We start from the raw sequence: 20,739 nt of genomic DNA, 5'->3' as shown, positions 1-20,739 counted from the left end.
CTGACTCCCTCCTTTGGCAATCTTCACAGAACTTTGGCCCAGTGGTTGCCATCAATTTGATTTGAATTACTTTTATAACGAAATGATTTTAGAATGTTGTACTATTTTGTTGTTGTTAGCCGCGCTGAGCCCAGCTTTGGCTGGGGAGGGCGGGATATAAATAAAATTTATTATTATTATTGTTTAGCTACGTTCATATTTCTGTGAAGCATTCTTAACTGGAATTGGGAAACAGATCTTAAGGATCTACTAAAACTCAGGACAAGCTTGTGATATCATCATCATTTCATTTCAGTACTTGCATTTTAAAGAAAATTTTCAAAGCAGTTTACAACATATTAAGCCATCAAATAAAACAATCCTGAATGAAACAGATATAAAGTATACATTCAGAGCATTTAACAGGATGCTCACATGTTATCTTAAAGATTTCAAAATAAAACATTACAAAGGAGATCAGCTGCCGCACAGAATGCACATTTAATGCAGCAAAGTTAACAAAAAAATATCTTAGACATTCCAAAATAAAACATTACTAAAGGAAGTCAAATATAAAATGCACATCTAATTAACAAGAGAATAAAATATCATAAGCACAGAACATAGCTACTGTTGCTGCCAATCCTGCCAAAGGTGGTTCATGGTGGGTGGGTGAGCTAAGTGACAGCCAAGATGGTCTGTGGCTTCTACAGCTTCTTCAGCTTTTGCAGCTGGAGTCAATCAGGGCCCCACCATTCCAGGCCAGGTGGAAAAAGCCTGTAAGGCAGGGAGTAGGTCCTCCCGAACCCGCAGCCAAGATGGTCCTTGAGGATTTAGTTTAGAGTTCAGTCTCACAAACCCCATAGATACATTGTCTGTCTCCACATTGTTCAGTTGGTTATTCTTTATATACTCACCAAGTCTTTATTTTAGATTGAAAGTGACTTCTGTCTTTTACTGAAGGCTCATTGTCTTTTTTTGTATTCCAAATGAAAATACTAATTACAAACCTCCATTTTTTTAAAGCTATATTCTCTAACATCTTGCATGATAGTTGTGATTTCATTTGTTTTCAGGCTAGTGGATTTCTCTGACAGTGTGTGTGTGTGTTTTAGAATTATAAGGGAAAAAATACAGAAGGAAAAATAAGAGAGAGAGAGAGAGAGAGAGAGAGAGAGAGAGAGAGAGAGAGAGAGAGAAGATACCAGAAAAATAAAATATGCATTATGAAGCATCAGGGCAGACATGCAACATAAGTACAGCGACACATTGCTAAGGTTTAACAAATACGTCTACATATTTGAAAAAGAAAATGCCATGGTAATTAGCAGTATGTTGAACTCAAGGTGGATCAAACAGAAATGTTCATCTTAATTTCCTTGCTTTCTCTGACAGCTTTTGCAGTAAACGTTTTCCTTTGAAGTGTCTGTTTTAGAATGTGGTTGGTTGATTTGTATAACCACCCAACTTCATATTTGTTCATAGCTTTTGGTGTTTCCTAAAGTGAAGGAAGTGGCTTAAACGGAAACAAATGACACACTTAATTGTCAAATTCACAACATCTTAGGATATAGTGAACTTATTTTTGATTGGTTGGGGAGTGGGTAGAGGAGAGAATCAATTTACATGCAGGATTACCTTTAAAATTAATGAAGACTTCTGAATGTTTCTGAAGGCCTGCCATCTGAAGACTGAAACCATGACATACGAAGAGAAGGAGCAGCAGCTGGTCAGTGACTGTGTCAAAGAGATCAGTAAGTCTCTAGGTGGTTTCTTCCCCTAGGAATAAGAGAAATATTTTTATCTTTGAATATAAACTCATCAGCCACACCCCTATCTTTCCATGTCATATCTCTGTACAGTATAAGCAATTAGCCTTACTAGCATTGAGCTCCCTTAAAGATGTTAAGTTTTCTAAACCTGCTGCATATGAGCCCAAGGGTTCATAAAGCAAATTTTGACACAGGCAACAATGCAAATCCACTTCTGTAAAGAAACATGAAAAAGTATAAATGAAAATAGCAGAAAATATAAACCATGTGATTTATACTATGTTGTAAAATAGTTTCTCACTGGTCTCTGTCTCCTGTAAAGCTGGTACATTTTTGTTTTTTCCCCAAACCTCTTTCTTTCTCTAATGTAAGCATGATATTCCAGATCGTTTTCTAATCTCTCACACTTAGCAGTCATAATATTTTTCTAAAAGTTTTCAACTAACATTTTTGATGCTTTAATACAGTTTGCAATTCGTTCTGTCTTAACGAGTAGAATACCATCTTTAATACAAGCCCAGGAATTACTACATTATTCTTGGCTCCCTTGAAACTTTGTAGGTGAGATAATTGGGTTTTCAAAAACTTTGAATTCTAACATCATATAAATAAAAGAGCCACTTCTCAACAACCTTTCTGGCTTTTAGTTGTTCTCATCCAGTTATAGCAAATAATCTCTGCTATGCAACTTACCGATGAGAATCCTTTTTAAAGTGGCCTTTTTCAAAACAGACACACAAACTTAAAGATCTTGTAGATCTCCTACTGATACTCAGGTTTGCTTTACCAATATCAGTTTCTCAATTCTGCACATACATACCTAGAACAAACCTACTAAAGAATTTTATGTATCACCGACCTGATGTTTCTAATTACCTACCTAGCTATCAAAATGAGCCGCAGGGTTGTGTGTGACTTCCCCATGTCCCTTCCCCCCCACAATTGCCTATTCCCCTAACCTTTCCTTGCCAGCCTTAGTGTGGTCAAGACTGGAATCTGAACAAATCTTGTGTTAACTAGTACTTGCAAGGTTGTTGAAACAATGGTATGATGCTGATATCAAAATTCTGGTTAATGTTAGCTATGACTAAGGCCAGTGCTGCTGTAAGAAGCAGAATCTAGAACATCTGGGCTGGAGTAAGGATTGTTGCCATCTTGCCATGGGTGTCAGCTGTTGAGCCCTGCTGGCAAATGACTGCACAAGGACAATTAGCACAACAGAGCTTTCCCTCTCCTCCTCCTGCCAAAATTGGCTTGATGGGGAGAACCCCCAGAACAGCATGCAGGAGCAGAGAGGGGGGATAATTCTGTCTGGGAAACTTGTGCCGATGATGACCACGGTGCTGGAATGAATTCCTCCCTTGATTGCTTTTTTACCATTTGGATGTTTCTGGCTTTTGCTGCTGTTTCATTACGATTCCCCACCCTCCACCAACAACTTAGGTTTGCGAAAGCCTTATTATGTTATTTTAGTATGGGCAGTACTTAGTTAAGTCATTTCCTTAACTTACCATGTATTGTGCTGCATATTTTAGGGGAAACGAATGCTCAGATAGCAAGAATGAGTGAGGAGCTGGCAAGGAAGAATGAAGAGCTGCTTCAGTACCAGGAAGAGATCTCATCCCTCTTGTCCCAAATTGTTGATCTTCAGCATAAAATTAAAGAGGTTTGTGTGCTCATAGGCTAGAGCAGGGATGGGAAACATTTGGTCCATGGGTCAGTTTAGGCTTGTCAGGTCTCTGGCCTGCAAAGAGGTTTTTCCCCAGCCACACTCACCTCTCCCACACCTGACATATGATTTGGGGCAGGTTATCCCACAGGAATGTGGGTGGCGCTGTGGTCTAAACCACTGAACCTAGGGCTTGCCGATCTGAAGGTCGACGGTTTGAATCCCCGCGACAGGGTGAGCTCCCGTTGCTCGGTCCCTGCTCCTGCCAACCTAGCAGTTCGAAAGCACATCAAAATGCAAGTAGATAAATAGGTACCGCTCCGGCAGGAAGGTAAATGGCGTTTCCATTTGCAGCTCTGGTTTCGCCAGAAGCAGCTTAGTCATCCTGGCCACATGACCCGGAAAAACCTTCTGCAGACAAACATGAGCTCCCTCTGCCCGTAAAGCGAGATGAGCGCTGCAACCTCAGAGTCATTCGCAACTGGACTTAACTGTCAGGGGTCCTTTACCTTTTTATCCCACACTAGCAGGGCAACAGTTGGGAGACTAGAAGGTACTGCTGATGGTTCCATTTGAGGTCACCAAATGGAGGTCCTTCCAGGAACCAGCTCCACTCGGGAACTCCCAAGTGGAATTGATTGCTGCTGAATGGGTTCTTTGCCGCTGCTGCTTGAATTCAAGCTGGGGCTGCAAAAGAAGAACTGTGAGCACAATTTAAGTGCTTCTTCAAAGTTCAATCACCTGTCATATGACATAAGGTTGATGTGGTAAAAAGTGCCCTGTAGAGGGTGGGCCAGTTCTGGTTCTGGTCTGCCAGTCAGATCCAGTTTGCCACCATTGATAGGGGGGCAGTTCCTTGTGCTAAATGATTGTTACTTCCAATAATATTCTGGAAAGGAAGGCTGAAATAATCATCTTCTGTGTTCCCTCAGCATGTAATTGAAAAGGAAGAGTTGAAATTGCACCTACAAGCTTCCAAAGATGCCCAGAGACAGCTGACAGCAGAGGTATTGATTTTTGTACTTTCACATTTGAAAAGTGAGGAGGGAAGGAGAAAGAAGGATATGAACTGTCTTCTGCCGTGAAAAACACTCAGCTATGTGGGTGGTTGGGTAGAAAATGTTGAATATTTGATGGAATTTTTTCCATACCCCAAATGGTTTTGGCTCCAATTCAGTTTATTTTTATTTGACCAGCATTGAATAGGCAAAGCTAAAATGAAAATTGCCATTTTCATTTTACAGGTTGTGTAAATATCTCAGAAGTTTTTCCCAGTAATTAATAGTGGAAAATAATTGACCAGGGGAAAAAATCAATAAAGGATACTTAATATGTTAAATTTAAGCAAATTGAAATCAGCCCTCCCCTTACATTGCTTAAGTTTTAAGGGAAAATAAAAGTACTGAAGGCATGTCAACATATTGATTTTAATATGTCCAAAGAACTGTGGATTAAGGAAAAAAAAATTCCCTGATATAGGTATTTTAAAGTTTTGAAATCGCCTAGTCTGACTGATATGTGTTTTTTATGTTTCTGATTATTTTATGAAACAAATCGCTGTTAAAATGGAAGAATTTCCACATAAAAATATAGCTGTCGGAAATTCTCCTTCAACTGGGAAGAAGGAAGCGATTCCTGAAAACAGCACGTTTAAACTTCAGATTTCCTTGCTGCTAAAAAGCCCTTTTATGCCATTTGCCTTACACCTGTAAAGGAGAAAATTAGGAACATGCCACTACTTAGACAAAGCAAGAGACATTAAGTCAGAGCCCTGGATTCTGAAGTGTTGGATGACATTTTGGGGTTTTTTAGGGGTATCATTTTTGTGCTGTTCTCTGTACATACCGAAGTGGAATGCAATAATGTTTCCTTGGCTTACGTGCGATTCCCCCCTCCCCTTCAGTAGCTTTGTTCTTTCTGCCTACTAAATGACTGACATTTTGTGTTCTTCCAGCTGCATGACTTGCAAGAGCGGAGTGCAGAGTGTCTGGGGATGTTGCATGAATCTCAGGAAGAAGCGAAGGGCCTTCGCAGCAAAGCCAGCCACGCCGCCCTCCTCTGCCGCCCACAGTCATGCGGAGCCTTTCCTGTGGTAACTCAACAAGGCTTTTCTTTGATACTGGCAGCTGGTTCTAAGTAAGATGAAACCTCAAGGGCAAACTTGAACTGTGACTGTCCTTGTCCTTTAAAGAGAGCTGCCAGTTTGCTCAGGGATCTAATGGTCTCCACCTCTCCCATGCTATGATTCCATCTTTTAAATTTAGCCTTCCGCTTTTGTCGTTTCTAAGAGAGCTTCCCCGACGTCTCCTCCGTTGTTCAGTGTTTGCCATTGTGGATCACACCACACAAACCAGCTGGAAGAGGAGGAAGGTGTCACCGCATGTTCTGCTGAAATGTGCAGACTCCTTGTTGAAGCTAGGCAGTTTCTGGATGGGAGATGTCCATGTACACCACCTAAGATTTAATGGTGAAAGCAGGGGTGTACAGTGGTGCCTCGCACGACAAAATTAATCCGTTCCGCAAGTCTCTTCGTCTTGCGGTTTTTTCGTCTTGCGAAGCACGGCTATTAGCGGCTTAGCGGCTATTAGTGGCTTAGCGGCTATTAACGGCTTAGCGGCTTTAAGAAAAAGGAAACAAACTCGCAAGAACTCGCAAGACATTTCGTCTTGCGAAGCAAGCTCATAGGGAAATTCGTCTTGCGAAGCACCTCAAAAAACGGAAAACTCTTTCATCTAGCGAGTTTTTCGTCTTGCGAGGCATTCGTCTTGCGGGGCACCACTGTAAATGTACCATAAATAAAAACAAGGCAATTCTGCACAAGGAGGCTTTTGACATTTCTAGTATACATCAGCCTTAGTTTGTGGACTTCTTGTAAGGAGTGAAATGATTGCTTTGCTCCTCCCTAGGGACCTTGTATTCATGCTTAAGGCATGACGGTTTGTCTTAGTGTGGCCCATAGGTCACTGTCATTCTGGTATCATGGTTCACTCTTTCCATAAAACATTTAGCAGAAGGACTCCAAGAAATGTTGCTTCTTCAGTCCCAGCAGTGCAATCTAGAATCTGGGACTTTTGTTCCTGGCTTTGCATCCTCATTATAGCATTATTACTCTCCCCTCACCCATCATGCAGACTTTTCAGCCAATCACTTAGTGACCTCTGTGCCTGTTTTTTTCGCCTTCTCCTGTTCCATCATCAGAGGGAGGAAGCAAGAATAGATACCCCCGACTGATCTTTAGTCATCTGTTTGTCAAGGATGGCTGTGGAAAAAGCAGCTGCTTCATTTTTCCTCCTTATCTCTTTCCGTCAAGAAGAAAAAAACTACACAGCATGGTCATCTGAGACTGTGTTGTATTTAGCCTTTAGTGGTGACTGGTCACAGTTGTGCACACAAAATAAAGAAGGAGTTACTAGAATATCATGTGGCTAGAAAGAATGTGCAAACTTTGAAAGGATGCTTAATAAAACTTTTGGATAATTATTTATTCAGGCTTTATTCCATGTACATATGTGATTATTTGCCACTTGTCTGCCTAGTAAGGTCTCAGTGTTATGCCTTGCTGACTACCGTAGAGTCAGAACGTATACATATACATTTCTGACCTCAGACTTGGCACGATAGTTAACTTCAGCATCAAGATTTTACACAAGCACAATGGTGTTACAGTTCTGAACCATTTTAAATATAACTTGATTCTTGATCCACAACTTGTTAGTTTAGTTTCCTTTGGCTTCCCTGGTTCTGTTAGCAACCTCAATCTTGTTCATAGTGAATTCTCACTGAAGCCAGCCATAAGTATGGTGGATTTTTTTTTTCTGGAGGGAGGAGGAGGGAATCTTGAAATGGGAACATATTGATTCATTACTTAGAATAAAGGGATATTTATTGTGTCCTATCTGGGTATAGGGGACGTGGGTGGCGCTGTGGGTTAAACCACAGAGCCAAGGACTTGCCGATCAGAAGGTTGGCGGTTCAAATCCCCACGACGGGGTGAGCTCCCGTTGCTCGGTCCCTGCTCCTGCCAACCTAGCAGTTCGAAAGCGTGTCAAAGTGCAAGTAGATAAATAGGTACCACTCCGGTGGGAAGGTAAATGGTGTTTCCGTGTGCTGCTCTGGTTCACCAGAAGCGGCTTAGTCATGCTGGCCACATGACCCGGAAGCTGTACGCCGGCTCCCTCGGCCAGTAAAGCAAGATGAGCGCCGCAACCCCAGAGTCGGTCACGACTGGACCTAATGGTCAGGGGTCCCTTTGCCTTTACCTTTATCTGGGTATAGGGAACGTACCCTAGAAAGTTACGTTGCTGAAGCTTCTCAATTACTGCAGAGAAAGTTGTTTGTTCTACCTTAATATCTCCCTTTCTAAATAACCAATAGAAACATCTCTTTTAGTAAAACAGCCTCTAATGACCGAGTGGTAGAGGGGTATTAAAAACAAGAATGACTCACCTAGCCCTTAGAGATGAGATGGATGACTCCAGAAAAGGATCCAGACTTGACACTTAGCTCCAAGAAGGCAGTAAATACTTGCACACACAAAAATGTAGTATAGGAAGTCACTTTAAATTAATCCCTTCATTTTTTAAAATGTGCTTAGCCTGAGCAAAGAAAACGTGTGTTTTCAATTCTTACGTGGGCATTAAACACCAATATCTGCTTGACTTTAAGGAGTCTTTGGCAGCAGAGATTGAGGGAACGATGAGGAGAGAGCTGAGTCTGGATGAGGAATCCCTCTCTAAGCAAAAGTAAGTGCAGCTCTTGTTTTTTCTACCCTTAATGCATTTTGACATGTCACAGTTGGTTCTGGAGGCCCCGTTTTCTTTTTCTTTCAATATTGAAGAGTTTGAGAAACCAGCATTCCTCCATATGCAAAGGACACTCGATGGGGTACAGAAAGGGGATGGTAACGCCAGCTGCAAAGAACCTGGGGAAAGGGCAAATGTGAGGACACACGAACCCCTGGGATGGCAAGAGCGGTAACTGAGAAATGAGGCTACTGGCCTGTGCAGGTGAAGAGATTGTGTACTATGGGGCGCAGTCCCTTTGGAGTTTGCACTTGTTTGGGGGCTATTTCACAAAATGATTGCTCTGGAAGTTAAGCTTTATATTCTTTAGAATTCTAGCAAATCGTATTTAGCCACGCATGGAACGACTTTCCCTATCTGCCTGGTCAGAATTTCAGTGCTTTTTTGCTTCCATTATCGGTCTTTCTTTTTTCTTTCAGGGTTCAACAGAAGCGCATATTTGATACTGTCAGAGTTGCCAACGTTGCACGTGGCCGTTCCGCTTTGTGTCCTGCCCCGCTACCCATTCCAGGGTCAAATCGCTCAAGTGTTGTCATGACAGCAAAGCCTTTCCATTCTGACTTGAGGCAGGTGGAAGGAAAGATCACTCCGTCTCAGAAGACCAGCTCAGAGCACCTTTCCAAGTAGGAAGTCATATCCACCAGCACTGATTTCACTTCCCTGGGTGCAATTGCTTATGTAGCCAAATCAGTACAATCCATGCGCAAGAAGGATGTTAGCAGCCTGCTTGGGGGGAATCCTGAGGTTTGCAGAGGTCTTTTTTTTAAAAAAAAAATGCTAAACAAAACCAAACAAACCCCAAAAGTGTGGGAAACCACAACCCAACTCAGCCCAATGAGAACTGAACTTGCTTAGTGTAGATGGAATGAACTTGTTGGGGAGAGAGTTACTATTATCATAGGTAACACTAAAATGTACGGATCTACCGCCACCCCCCAGGCATTCCTATTTTAACACAATTATTTTATTTGTGTGTACAAACTTCTACCGTATTTTTCGCTCTATAAGACACATCAGACCACAAAATGCACCTAGTTTTTGCAGGAGGAAAACAAGAAAAAAAATATTCTGAATCTCAGAAGCAGCAATCCCTCTTGCTGTTCTGGCTTCTGGGATAGCTGCGCAGCCTGCATTCGCTCCATAAGACGCACACACATTTCCCCTTACTTTTTAGGAGGGAAAAAGTGAGTCTTATAGAGCAAAAAATACGGTAATTCCTGTGAGAACCCTAACATGGTATGTTGTAAACAGGCATTTTTCTTCTTAACAGCTTAATCCTGTGTCCGCCACAAAAAGTATTTGAGCACAGGGTACTTATTTATTTACGTATTTAAAATCCTTTTTTAGGTTGCTTTCTATTAAAAAAGCAACAACCCAAACTCTCAAAGCAGTAAATGCAAGATGAATAAAACAACTCGGTGGAACAAACACATTAACAATGCGGCACTGAAGGCAGTTAAGGCAGGGAAGTAGTCACGGGCTACAGTTATTGTATGGCAGAAGGGAGTTCATTCAGTAGGGAGTATGGTTGAGCAACAAAGAGGAAGACCATTTTAAGTTCTTCTGCACAGACTTCCTTGGTGGTGGGCATGCTATTCTCAAGCCTGCATCCATTCTTGATGGAAAGCTCTGTTTTCTCCTGTGAAATGATGACATTCCAGTGTTGCAGAGAGACTTGGCACCCATACTAGATGAAGTTTCGTGCAAATTACTACCAGTAGAGTAGCACCACTAATTCAGCCCACAGTAACAACTGGCATTAAATGTGGTTTTCAACTGCACCCATCTACTATATATTTTGGAAAGTTTTTTCTCTGCTTGCTATGCATTTGGACATTTTAACCATAGTGGACCATGAGATAAAGGAGTAGATTTTCATCTCATCTTGGGAAAGGGGAAACTGTCATGCTTCCTTGTTGTTTTTGCTGTTGGATGTCATGAACTGTAACTTTGTTATAGTTACAGTTTTGTATGCTTTTATACTTGTTGTTGTTTTATTATGTTGTTATTAAGTTGTTTTGCTGTGTTTGATTTCAAAATGCATTTCTGTTTCCTTTGTTGTAAGCCACTTTGAGCGTGATTCTTTTTGTGGAAAATCAGCATACAAATAAAATGAATGATCTCTGGGCACCATTTTCAATCTAAATAACAGACAGAACCTTTCAAAACTGCCCTGATTTCAAAACTGCCCCGATTTTTTGGTTTCCTAGAATTCAGAGCAATGCTAGGTACAAGGCTACTAGTCTTCTATAAAGTGAAGTTGACAGACTGTATATTGACCACTCTGCTATTTGCAAAGAGATAAGAGATAATAACATGTATTTTTTGTACTTTCAGCAGGGAAGCTCAAAAACTCAGCCATCCTGGCATCCCTGGACAAAATGACTTAGCCACTGCTCTACACAGACTTTCCCTCCGTCGGCAGAACTACTTGAGCGAAAAGCAGTTCTTTGAAGAGGAATGGGAGCGCCAGATGTGTTTGCTGACGGACCAGAAAGAAGAATTTAGTGGCTGTAGCACCCCAGGGGAGAGCTGCCTTTCATTGGGGAGCAGTACAGAACTGACTGATTTCTCTGGCACCTCCAGCAACAGCTTACGTTCCCTCCTCCCAGACAAACTGCAGATTGTCAAACCCCTCGAAGGTAAGCTGAAGACAGTCTCTGTTCTCTCCCTCTCCAGTGAAAACAGCTCTTCCCTGTATTGTTGTTGTTTAGTCGTGTCCGACTTTTTTTGACCCATGGACCAGAGCACACCAGGCACTCCTGTCTTCCACTGCCACCCGCAGTTTGGTCAAACTCATGCTGGTAGCTCCAACCATCTCGTCCTCTGTTGTCCCCTTCTCCTTGTGCCCTCCATCTTTCCCAGCATCGGGGTCTTTTCCAGGGCGTCTTCTCTTCTCATGAGGTGGCCAAAGTACTGGAGCCTCAGCTTCACAATCTGTCCTTCCAGTGAGCACTCAGGGCTGATTTCCCTAAGAATGGATCGGTTTGATCTTCTTGCAGTCCATGGGACTCTCAAGAGTCTCCTCCAGCACCAGAATTCAAAAGCATCAATTCTTCGGCAATCAGCCTTCTTTATGGTCCAGCTCGCGCTATATAGGATGTGTGTAATAAAGACAATAGAAACAGACCTGGGTTCAAATCTTAGATTTCCAGTCACTGACATGGCCTGAGCCAGGTTGTCTTCTCCCAGAAAACTCTTCTATTATCAAGCTGGGTCTCTGGTTAAGCATGCTTGACATTAGAAAGCTCCACAGGGACAGCTTGCTCCCCCTGTTGACTGCTGTTCATCCGAAGTGCATCCTGGAGTCAGAAAGTAACTTTTGCATTAAAACATCATTTGGCACCACTTCCTTTTCATTGGCCTACCAGCAGCTGCCGATCCTTTTTGCATTGCTCTCCCCTCCACCCCCACCCCATTTTATGCAAAACTGGACACAGCCCTTAGGCTTACTCCCCTATCAGTAAAACAGAAGTAACAAGTTCTTACCTCATAGTGTTTGTGGCAACGAACAGCTAGAGAAATTTAATCATTTTTGCTTGCTGAAATTGCTATTTAACTGATTACCCAAAGTAGTTCTGACTATATTTATGCCATCGTCTCTCTCTCTTACATTTCTGTGTCAGAGGCAAATGTATCCTCTGTTTTAAAGTTAAATGTGAGTTAAACTTAATGCTATATTCTTTTCTCTGTGGATATTGTATTGTTTGTTGTTTAGTCGTTTAGTCGTGTCCGACTCTTTGTGACCCCATGGACCAGAGAACGCCAGGCACTCCTGTCCTCCACTGCCCCCCGCAGCTTGGTCAGACTCATGCTGGTAACCTCGAAAACACTATCCAACCATCTTGTCCTCTGTGTCGCCCCCTTCTCCTTGTGCCCTCCATCTTTCCCAACATCAGGGTCTTCTCCAGGGAGTCTTCTCTTCTCATGAGGTGGCCAAAGTACTGGAGCCTCAGCTTCACAATCTGTCCTTCCAGTGAGCACTCAGGGCTGATTTCCTTCAGAATGGAGAGGTTTGATCTTCTTGCAGTCCATGGGACTCTCAAGAGTCTCCTCCAGCACCATAATTCAAAAGCATCAATTCTTCGGCGATCAGCCTTCTTTATGGTCCAGCTCTCACTTCCATACATCACTACTGGGAAAACCATAGCTTTAACTATACGGACCTTTGTTGGCAAGGTGATGTCTCTACTTCTCAAGATGCTGTCTAGGCCTGTCATTGCCCTTCTCCCAAGAAGCAGGCGTCTTTTAATTTCGTGGCTGCTGTCACCATTGTATTGTAATATTGTTTAAAAATTTTTACTACTTCATCAAACCTTTATTAGGCATTACAAATATAGGCGATCATAAATCACCCATATACCCTGTTTCCCCGAAAGTAAGACATCCCCCGAAAATAAGACCTACTTCCAGTTTTGCCTCTCGCTGTAATATAAGGCCTCCCCGATAATAAGGCCACCCTGGAATATAAGGCCCCTTAAAGCCTTATACCTTAAGGCGTTGTACCGTATACAGGTAATAAATTTCCTTTTTTGTTGTTGTTCAACAGTAAATGTGTACCATATTCTTCTTCATTGAAAAATAAGACATTCCCCTGAAAATAAGACCTAGCGCATCTTTGAGAGCAAAAATTAATATAAGACACTGTCTTATTTTTGGGAAAACGGTATAATTTTTTAAAATATATTCAAATAATTGTTACAAAATTTTAAATAAATGAGTAAAACGTAAGGTAAAGCCTGTTAGGATATTTGTCATCACATTTGAAAATCCTCCCAATCTGAATTTCCTTTACATCCAATGAATTTCTCTTTCTCAATGAAGTTTAAAAAAAATTAAAATTCTATAACTGGCTGCCTAGGATTATGCTAAGGAAGAACTCTGCCCATTTTGACATTTGTTTCTGCTCCCTTAGGTTCTCAGACCCTGTTCCATTGGCAACAGTTGGCTCAGCCTCACCTCGGCACAATTCTCGACCCACGCCCTGGCGTTGTGACAAAAGGTTTCACACCACTGTCCGAAGCTGATGGCTACCACCTCTCTGATTTTGAAGAAGACGAGGAAGAAAGGGATGAAGGCATAACCTTCCAAGTGCAGCAGTCTCCTCTGGAGGAAAAGAAACTCACAGTGCCAAAGTCATTGGCAGGAATCTTTCTTCCACCTACTAATTTAGCAACGGTTTCCCTAGCAGGTAATGGCTGTAACAATTGTGGTTGTGGTTGTTGTTGTCGCTTAGATTTATATCTAAACATCATAAAATCTCGGGGCAGTTCGCAAATCAGTACTTGGCTGATCTGATCTCTTACTGTGACAGCTGTTCTGTTTCTGCTGGTGCTTTAGTCGTACTAAAGGTTATTTTTCTGTATATTTTGTTTCTGTTTAACTGCTGACTAGATTGATGTCATGCTGTTCCTATACAAGGAGATATACATTCTAAGGTGGCATGTAGAATTTGTTTTTTCTTCAAGTTTGTGTGTAGCTAAAACAGAGGATCTGAGTAAAGACAGGCTTACTGTTTTCATAGTTTGCCAACTATTAAATGTGTCTCCCTCGCATCTTTATCGGGAAGGAGTTTTTTCTGTGTCACTTTTGCAGAAGATAACAGTGAAAGATTAACCAGTCCTGAGTTGAAATGGTCTTGTGATGCTGGAGATCGAATACTCATTGTAGAGAGTAGTTCCTAGTCTTTTGTATTCCTTCCCTACAGCCTTTCTCCTCTTCAGCATAAATTCCTCCCATCTGGCCTTAACCACAGTTAAGACTTATGTTAGCAGCACACTTAGCCAATGTCAGTGAAATATATTTCCCTTGGAAGAATAGTCCCCACCCCCTTTACTAAGTCAGGTTTTTATTTTTATTCATTTTTTTTGTCCTGCTAGTCTGTTCTCCATCTCCTTTTCATCTGATGTGTTTTTATTTATATTTTAGCTTCAAATCCAGGAAAATGTCTCTCATCTACAAACTCTACATTTACTTTTACCACCTGTAGGATCCTCCATCCATCTGATATCACTCAGGTCACCCCCAGGTAAGAAGTTTGGTGGTCACCTCGGAATTCTGCTTCCCATCAAATGAGAGCCAGTGTGGTGTAGTGGTTAAGAGCGGTAGACTCGTAATCTGGTGAACCGGGTTAACTTCCCTGCTCCTCCACATGCAGCTGCTGGGTGACCTTGGGCTAGTCACACTTCTCTGAAGTCTCTCAGCCTCACTCACCTCACAGAGTGTTTGTTGTGGGGGAGGAAGGGGAAGGAGATTGTTAGCCGCTTTGAGACTCCTTGTTGTTTAGTCGTTTAGTTGTGTCCAACGTTTCGTGACCCCATGGACCAGAGCATGCCAGACACTTAGGGTAGTGATAAAGTGGGATATCAAATCCAAACTCTTCTTCTATATCCAAGTGATCCATTATTTTGCATTTAGCTGCACAGAACAGTTATGCATTTAGCCAATTACAGTTACCTTTTCATGTTTTAAAACTTTTGAAAAGGGATATGAACAGGGAAGGAAAAAGGAGAGATGATTTGTGGGATGGTTGCTGGTAAAGGAAAGGTGCGACGAGGACTTTGGAGCCTTGTTTCAGCACATAGAAGTCCTGCCCTTGATTTCGGAAAGCGTTCTGCTTTTCTTTTGCGCTTGGTATAGCGAATGTAATTTTCTCTTGCTTTGTTTTCTAGTGCTTCATATGCTCCCTTGTGCTCTGGAAGTGGCAGCAGTGCAAGCAGTACAGTCACAAGCTCCCCATCCGCGTCCTACAGGCTTAGTATTGGAGAATTCCTGACAAGCACAAGAGACTCGACCATCACTTTCAGTACAAGCTTAGCTAAGCTTCTGCAAGAGCAAGGCATCTCAGCCAAGGTCTACAACAGTCCGGTCTTGGAGAAAGCGCCGCCGTTTCATTCTCTCAAGATACTTGCCGTTCCCTCGACGCCACCCAATTCCCCTCTGCATTCCCCTTGTCCTTCCCCTTTGCCGTTTGAGTCCCGAGTAAATGTGTCTGAAAACTTTTTGGCCTCTCGGCCCGCCGAAACATTACTGCAGGAGATGTACGGACAGAAAACCTCTAATCCTCCCGACGCAGGACAGCTGAAGATGAACCTGGTGGAGAGACTGAAGAAGCTGGGCATTGTCCGAGCTGTCAAACAGCCGGAGGCAGGGGACAGTGGGAAGGTTCAGGGGGCCAAGAGTGGTCTCCACCGGCACGACTCTGCTGCATATGTAAGTGCAGGCAGCAATCTGATGGGTGGGCTGAGAAGGAACCACAGCCTTCCCGTCTTGATCGGGGCACTTGGAGGTCCAGTGAACACATCCTCCGCAAAAATGGGAATTCTAGAGGAGAATTGAGCAGTTCACCACGGTTGACCTTTAGCAGAGGAAATAATACAAAATGCATGGACTTGGCGATCTAGGTTAAGCGGAGGTTTAAAAAGAGGGTTGTTGTAGGAGGCTGGTATATGGCTAAAGTAGGGGAGGGAGGACTTTGCATGGAGTATGGAAAAGAAGTCATACATTTTAAGAGAGAGGAGGAAAAGGAAGGAAACCAAAGTTCAGTTTTGAGAGCACTGAAATTTCTAATCGTCCATAGGAGGGCAGCACAAACAAATTCATTGCATTTTCAAGCTTTGTATGGAACAGTAAATATCTACGCAAGTCCTGTATCTTCTGTGTATTTTGTCAGGTGCTGTCTGAGAGATGCTGCCACTGAAATGTACCGTATTTTTCGCTCTATAAGACGCACCAGACCACAAGACGCACCTAGTTTTTGTAGGAGGAAAACAAGAAAAAAAATATTCTGAATCTCAGAAGCCAGAACAGCAAGAGGGATCGCTGCGCAGTGAAAGCAGCAATCCCTCTTGATGTTCTGGCTTCTGGGATAGCTGCGCAGCCTGCATTCGCTCCATAAGACGCACACACATTTCCCCTTACTTTTTAGGAGGGAAAAAGTGAGTCTTATAAAGCAAAAAATACGGTGATTCTAAGGAAAGGGGCAGAAGGGGCGGTGTCACAGCCACTCTCTCAGTACAGCTGTCGCTGCTGCTGACCTGGACAGGGCAGGGCAGGGAGGTCAGTGCTGCACAGGGACACTGGTGAGAATGCTGGATTGGGTCCGTCAGTGCACCTGACCTCAATGGTGCCCTGCTCCATCCAGGTATGTGGCAGCAGCGCCAGAGTTTGGAGGGCAGTACCGCTGCACCATTCCAGCCTTCCCTGCAGAGGAGCAAAATATCTGTTAAATACTGGTCCGAAATGTTTTTAGGAGAGAGCACAGCTTCATTTGTGAATTTAAAATACAAATACCAATGGAATGAATATGGGCTCTCCTAAAAAATGAAGCACCACAAGCTTAGCAGAGAAAATACTTGTGATAGGTAATTCATATTTAGCAGGGCGTAATTATGACAACATGTCCTGTTGCACAAGTTGAAAAAAGAAAACCCCTCTCAGGCAAATATTTACAAGGAAGTAAAATCGAGGTCCTTTATTTTAGGGTGCATTCTTTACTTAAATCGGGAGCATATATTTAGCAGAAACAGAGCAATGTGTTTGACGTTCTCCGTCTACGTTTGGGGCATGTTGAATACCGGAATGGTCTTTTCCATAGATGTGTGACACAACCTCAGTCTGAAATGTCTGTGGCTCCAAGCCACAGTCTGGGAAGATCATTTTTATAGCTAAATCAGTTTTCCTCTGATTCTTGGTAGACTTCGCCTGCACGGCTTTCATAGAGGAGAAAATCAAATGCACAAAGCAACATGCATAACTTTCCCTGTTAATGTGGAACCAAGATAGCAGTGGTTTCTTTTCAAGCTGCAGTAGACAAAAGCATTGGCATTGCTAAGAGGAGAGGAAGAGAAACCTTTTCTCATTGATAAGATAATGTTCTGAATGAATTCTTCTGTGATAGAAAGTTTTCTTTTCTTTTTTTGTTTTGCCAGAATGAGCAGATAGAAATTTGGTCTCTCTCGGGATAGTTTGGATGTAAGGCAGAGGCAGGAGAAGGGAAGAGGAAGCACGCCTAACTTGGGTACCTCCCTGTTTTCACACTTTCTGTGTGACGGCTGAAGTGGAAACTTGAGATGCAAGACCTGTATGCACATCTGTATGCAGTGAGCTCCATGGTAAAATAGAGAACAAACGGTGGCTGGGTGACCTGACAAGACCTCCGGTTACTTCAAGTTATAACCACAAATTCTAAACAAATTAACTGCAAACCAAGCCATCAGGTCTTTTATATCTGTGTGTGATTTGCAACATGATTTTTCTCCTCTTAACCAATCCCTTAGGTGGGGATTTCTGGTGGTTTCTGTAAAGCAAAAGTTTCCACAAACATTTACACCCAAGTGCTTTTGTCAACTGATCTCCCTCAGTATCACCTATGATCATATATAAGAGCTCCATAGGTTGTGGAAACTAAATGAAATCCTGTAAATAGTAAATGTTTATTTATAAATTACTAATAACTGTATACGGGTTGACCACATTTTAAATGACAAGCACGTTCTGAAAATCTGAGTGCATTTCCTTCTTGGTGTATGAAACCTTGCATTCCTTGGCAAGAAAATAAAAAGGGAATGTTGTTTAATTTCTTAAACTCGGAGTCCAACACATCCTGTTGTATTTCTGCAGCAGTAGAGAAAGATTAGGTAATGAAATGGTAGCATTTCCCCAGGAAAACCAGCAATACTTGGAGGGAAACAAGCACAACCTTTCTGCTCGCAAGTTAAGGTATGTATGATTTATGTAATCTGTAAATTCTTTCTGCGATCTTTTGATTAAAATAATAATCTAGGATGAGTGGATTTCTAACGGGCTTTCATGTAACTGCATCTGTTTTTAAGTTATACTGTATGCACCCTGTTATCAGTGGATGAAGCAGACCATATTCATGTAAAATTTAATTTTGTATATTCAGTAAATGCATGTTCATCTGTTCAAAGAGAGCTTTCCCCCCTCCCCTTTCCAAAAAGTGTAGAAAGAAATATCAGTTCAGCAAAGTTGAAAGCCTGGTCTAGCCCCTGATAGGGACACCTGCTTAATACAGTGGTTGTCGTCCCATCAGAGTGAAACCAGTGGTAGCAAGGAAGAAAACCTATTTGTATCCATTGTTTTTCAGGTGCATTTTGTACAGTGTGCCTCAAGTCCATTCTCTCAGCGAAACATTACCTTTGTGCCAAAACCCCTCTCGGGCATGAGCCTTGGAGCATAGAGTACCATAAAACCAATTCAAGAGATGGTAGTATAGATTCAAAAAACACAAGTGACCCTCTGTGACATCCCAGATTCTTACAGTATAAGGCAGCTTTTTCTGACAGCAGTGGTTCAGCCATCCATAATAGCAGGCCTATAGGATGTCTGAAGTGGGACGCGGGTGGCACGGTTGAACCACAGAGCCTAGGACTTGCTGATCAGAAGGTCAGTGGTTCGAATCCCTGTGATGGGGTGAACTCCCGTTGCTCGGTTCCTGCTCCTGCCAACCTAGCAGTTCGAAAGCATGTCAAAGTGCAAGTAGATAAATAGGTACCGCTCTGGCGGGAAGGTAAACGGTGTTTCTGTGCGCTGCTCTGGTTTGCCAGAAGCGGCTTAGTCATGCTGGCTGCATGACCCGGAAGCTGTAAGCCGGCTCCCTTGGCCAATAAAGCGAGATGAGTGCCGCAACCTCAGAGTTGGCCACGACTGGACCTGATGGTCAGGGGTCCCTTTACCTTTACCTTTAGGATGTCTGAAAGGAGATAATTATCATACGAACAAGGAGACAATGCAACTATCCATCTTTTTATTAACGTATATACTTGAAAATGGGTACTATACTTGGGGGTGCCAACTGAGCACAAAAGACACGTAATATAAATCAATATTGAAAAGATTTTCATTACGTACTAGGAACTCAACGCACATTTAATAAATAAGTGGTATGTTTCAGTCTCTGTGCTTCTTGAACCAGAAAGCTGATTTTTTTAAAAAAAAGAACAACCAAATGCATATCCTAATAGTTATACAGATTAGTTGTTTATTTTACAGCCAAAAAGGTAAAATGTATCTCAGCTGAAGGGGAAAAACTTATATAAGCCGTATAGAAAAGAGTGAAGCTTTGACTCAGCAGGTTTTGCAACTTTTCTTATAATCAGTGGCAGATTGTTTTTGCACATGACTTTATTTTGAAGTGGAAACCAAGTGTTATAAATAAATGCATAAAAACCCTTTTGCAGTTTTGGTTGTACAGTGATTTCTTCCAAACATTGCTAATGTGTCATTTCATGTTGTCCTCCTAGCTTCTGCATTGCCATAAAGCAAGATTGATTGACTAAATGGTGCTAACTTAATTGTCCTTGGCCAATTGAAAATAAAATAATAAAGACTATCAAGATGCGAACACAACATATTTCATAGAACTTGACAAAGTAGCTCAGTTGATATTATTGGAATAGTTACTTGCTTTTATTCACTGTCCTGAAAGAAAGGAAGATCTGAGTTTCAGGGATGAGCCTGAGTACTATTGGTACAGTAAAATGCAAATTCTAATGTGGTAATTGCATATGCAGATGTGCTCTTGGTGAAGCAAGAGGTGTATGAAGCTTGGACATAGTATTGTGTGTGAATGGATGTACAAGCGAGTTGCGATGTGTGTAACAAATTGGGGACGAAGGGTGGGATATAAATTTAATAAATAAAATAGCGAATCATCTAAAAACTGGCCAAGGAAGGACCTGTTCCTTTAGTTATTGCAAAGGCTCGACTATTGAGTGATCTTTATGCTCACTTTTAATGTACTTTTCCCTTGCTTTTACCTTCTAATGGTTTTGTAATTCAGAATCCGAGAGTAAGCTGAATAAGCTGAATGCCTTTTTGTTTTTGGAACAGATAGGTTTAAGCACAATCTATATTCCCAACTATATGGCGGGGCCAAGCTTGTCTGTGTACTGTGCCTTTAAGAGTGGAATGGAAGGAAACTCGAGAATAGGCTTGTTGCCGTGGTGAGAAAGAAAACTTAAATCACCCAGAGAGAAAGAAGAGGAAGGAAAAAGTGCAAGCAGTAAGACATACTGGCTGCCTCAGCTTCGGGTTTAAATTCACAGAATGGAGACTGCAAAGTAGTGAGATGTTATAGCTGTGGTTTCTCTTGATTGCTTTTAAGTTGTCCCTTTTTAATAGAAGTGGCCCAGGACATCTGGACACATGATCTCCCCCATGACAGCAAGTGTCCCCACAATCCTGAAACTCTTGCTCTGACAAAGTGCACTGCCTATTCAAATCATGTGTCTTATGTTCCCACATCTTTAACATGACAAAAATCGGGGTCCTTTCAGCACCAAATAGAATCATAGAATCATAGAGTTGGAAGAGACCACAAGGGCCATCGAGTCCAACCCCCTGCCAAGCAGGAAACACCATCAGATCACTCCTGACATATGGTTGTCAAGCCTCTGCTTAAAGACCTCCAAAGAAGGAGACTCCACCACACTGCTTGGCAGCAAATTCCACTGTCGAACAGCTCTTACTGTCAGGAAGTTCTTCCTAATGTTTA

General features: G+C 42.2%; 2 protein-coding genes across 4 annotated transcripts in view; both read left to right on the top strand.

Annotated features, from left to right (window-relative positions):
- The window catches only part of TRAK2 (trafficking kinesin protein 2), a 39,210-nt gene extending 23,343 nt beyond the window's left edge, over positions 1–15,867 (top strand). For all 3 annotated transcript variants that reach the window (XM_079977330.1, XM_079977328.1, XM_079977329.1), the window contains 10 exons: positions 1,655–1,733; positions 3,287–3,417; positions 4,353–4,427; positions 5,375–5,512; positions 8,086–8,162; positions 8,642–8,845; positions 10,560–10,864; positions 13,138–13,413; positions 14,151–14,250; positions 14,894–15,867. In XM_079977330.1, coding sequence (XP_079833456.1) covers positions 1,655–1,733; positions 3,287–3,417; positions 4,353–4,427; positions 5,375–5,512; positions 8,086–8,162; positions 8,642–8,845; positions 10,560–10,864; positions 13,138–13,413; positions 14,151–14,250; positions 14,894–15,560 — 2,052 coding nt within the window. In that variant the 3' untranslated portion in view covers positions 15,561–15,867. The remainder of the gene's footprint in view (positions 1–1,654; positions 1,734–3,286; positions 3,418–4,352; positions 4,428–5,374; positions 5,513–8,085; positions 8,163–8,641; positions 8,846–10,559; positions 10,865–13,137; positions 13,414–14,150; positions 14,251–14,893) is intronic.
- Positions 15,868–20,211: 4,344 nt separating this feature from the next.
- Positions 20,212–20,739, top strand: part of FLACC1 (flagellum associated containing coiled-coil domains 1) — a 31,854-nt gene continuing 31,326 nt past the window's right edge. The window contains exon 1 of the mRNA XM_079983840.1: positions 20,212–20,247. The gene's annotated coding sequence lies outside the window, so the exon portion shown is untranslated. The remainder of the gene's footprint in view (positions 20,248–20,739) is intronic.

Source organism: Podarcis cretensis (genome assembly GCF_951804945.1).
Source record: "Podarcis cretensis genome assembly, chromosome: 1".
Classification (NCBI taxonomy): domain Eukaryota; kingdom Metazoa; phylum Chordata; class Lepidosauria; order Squamata; family Lacertidae; genus Podarcis; species Podarcis cretensis.
Note: the sequence above shows the minus strand (reverse complement) of the source record. Positions and strands in the feature narration are given on the sequence as shown.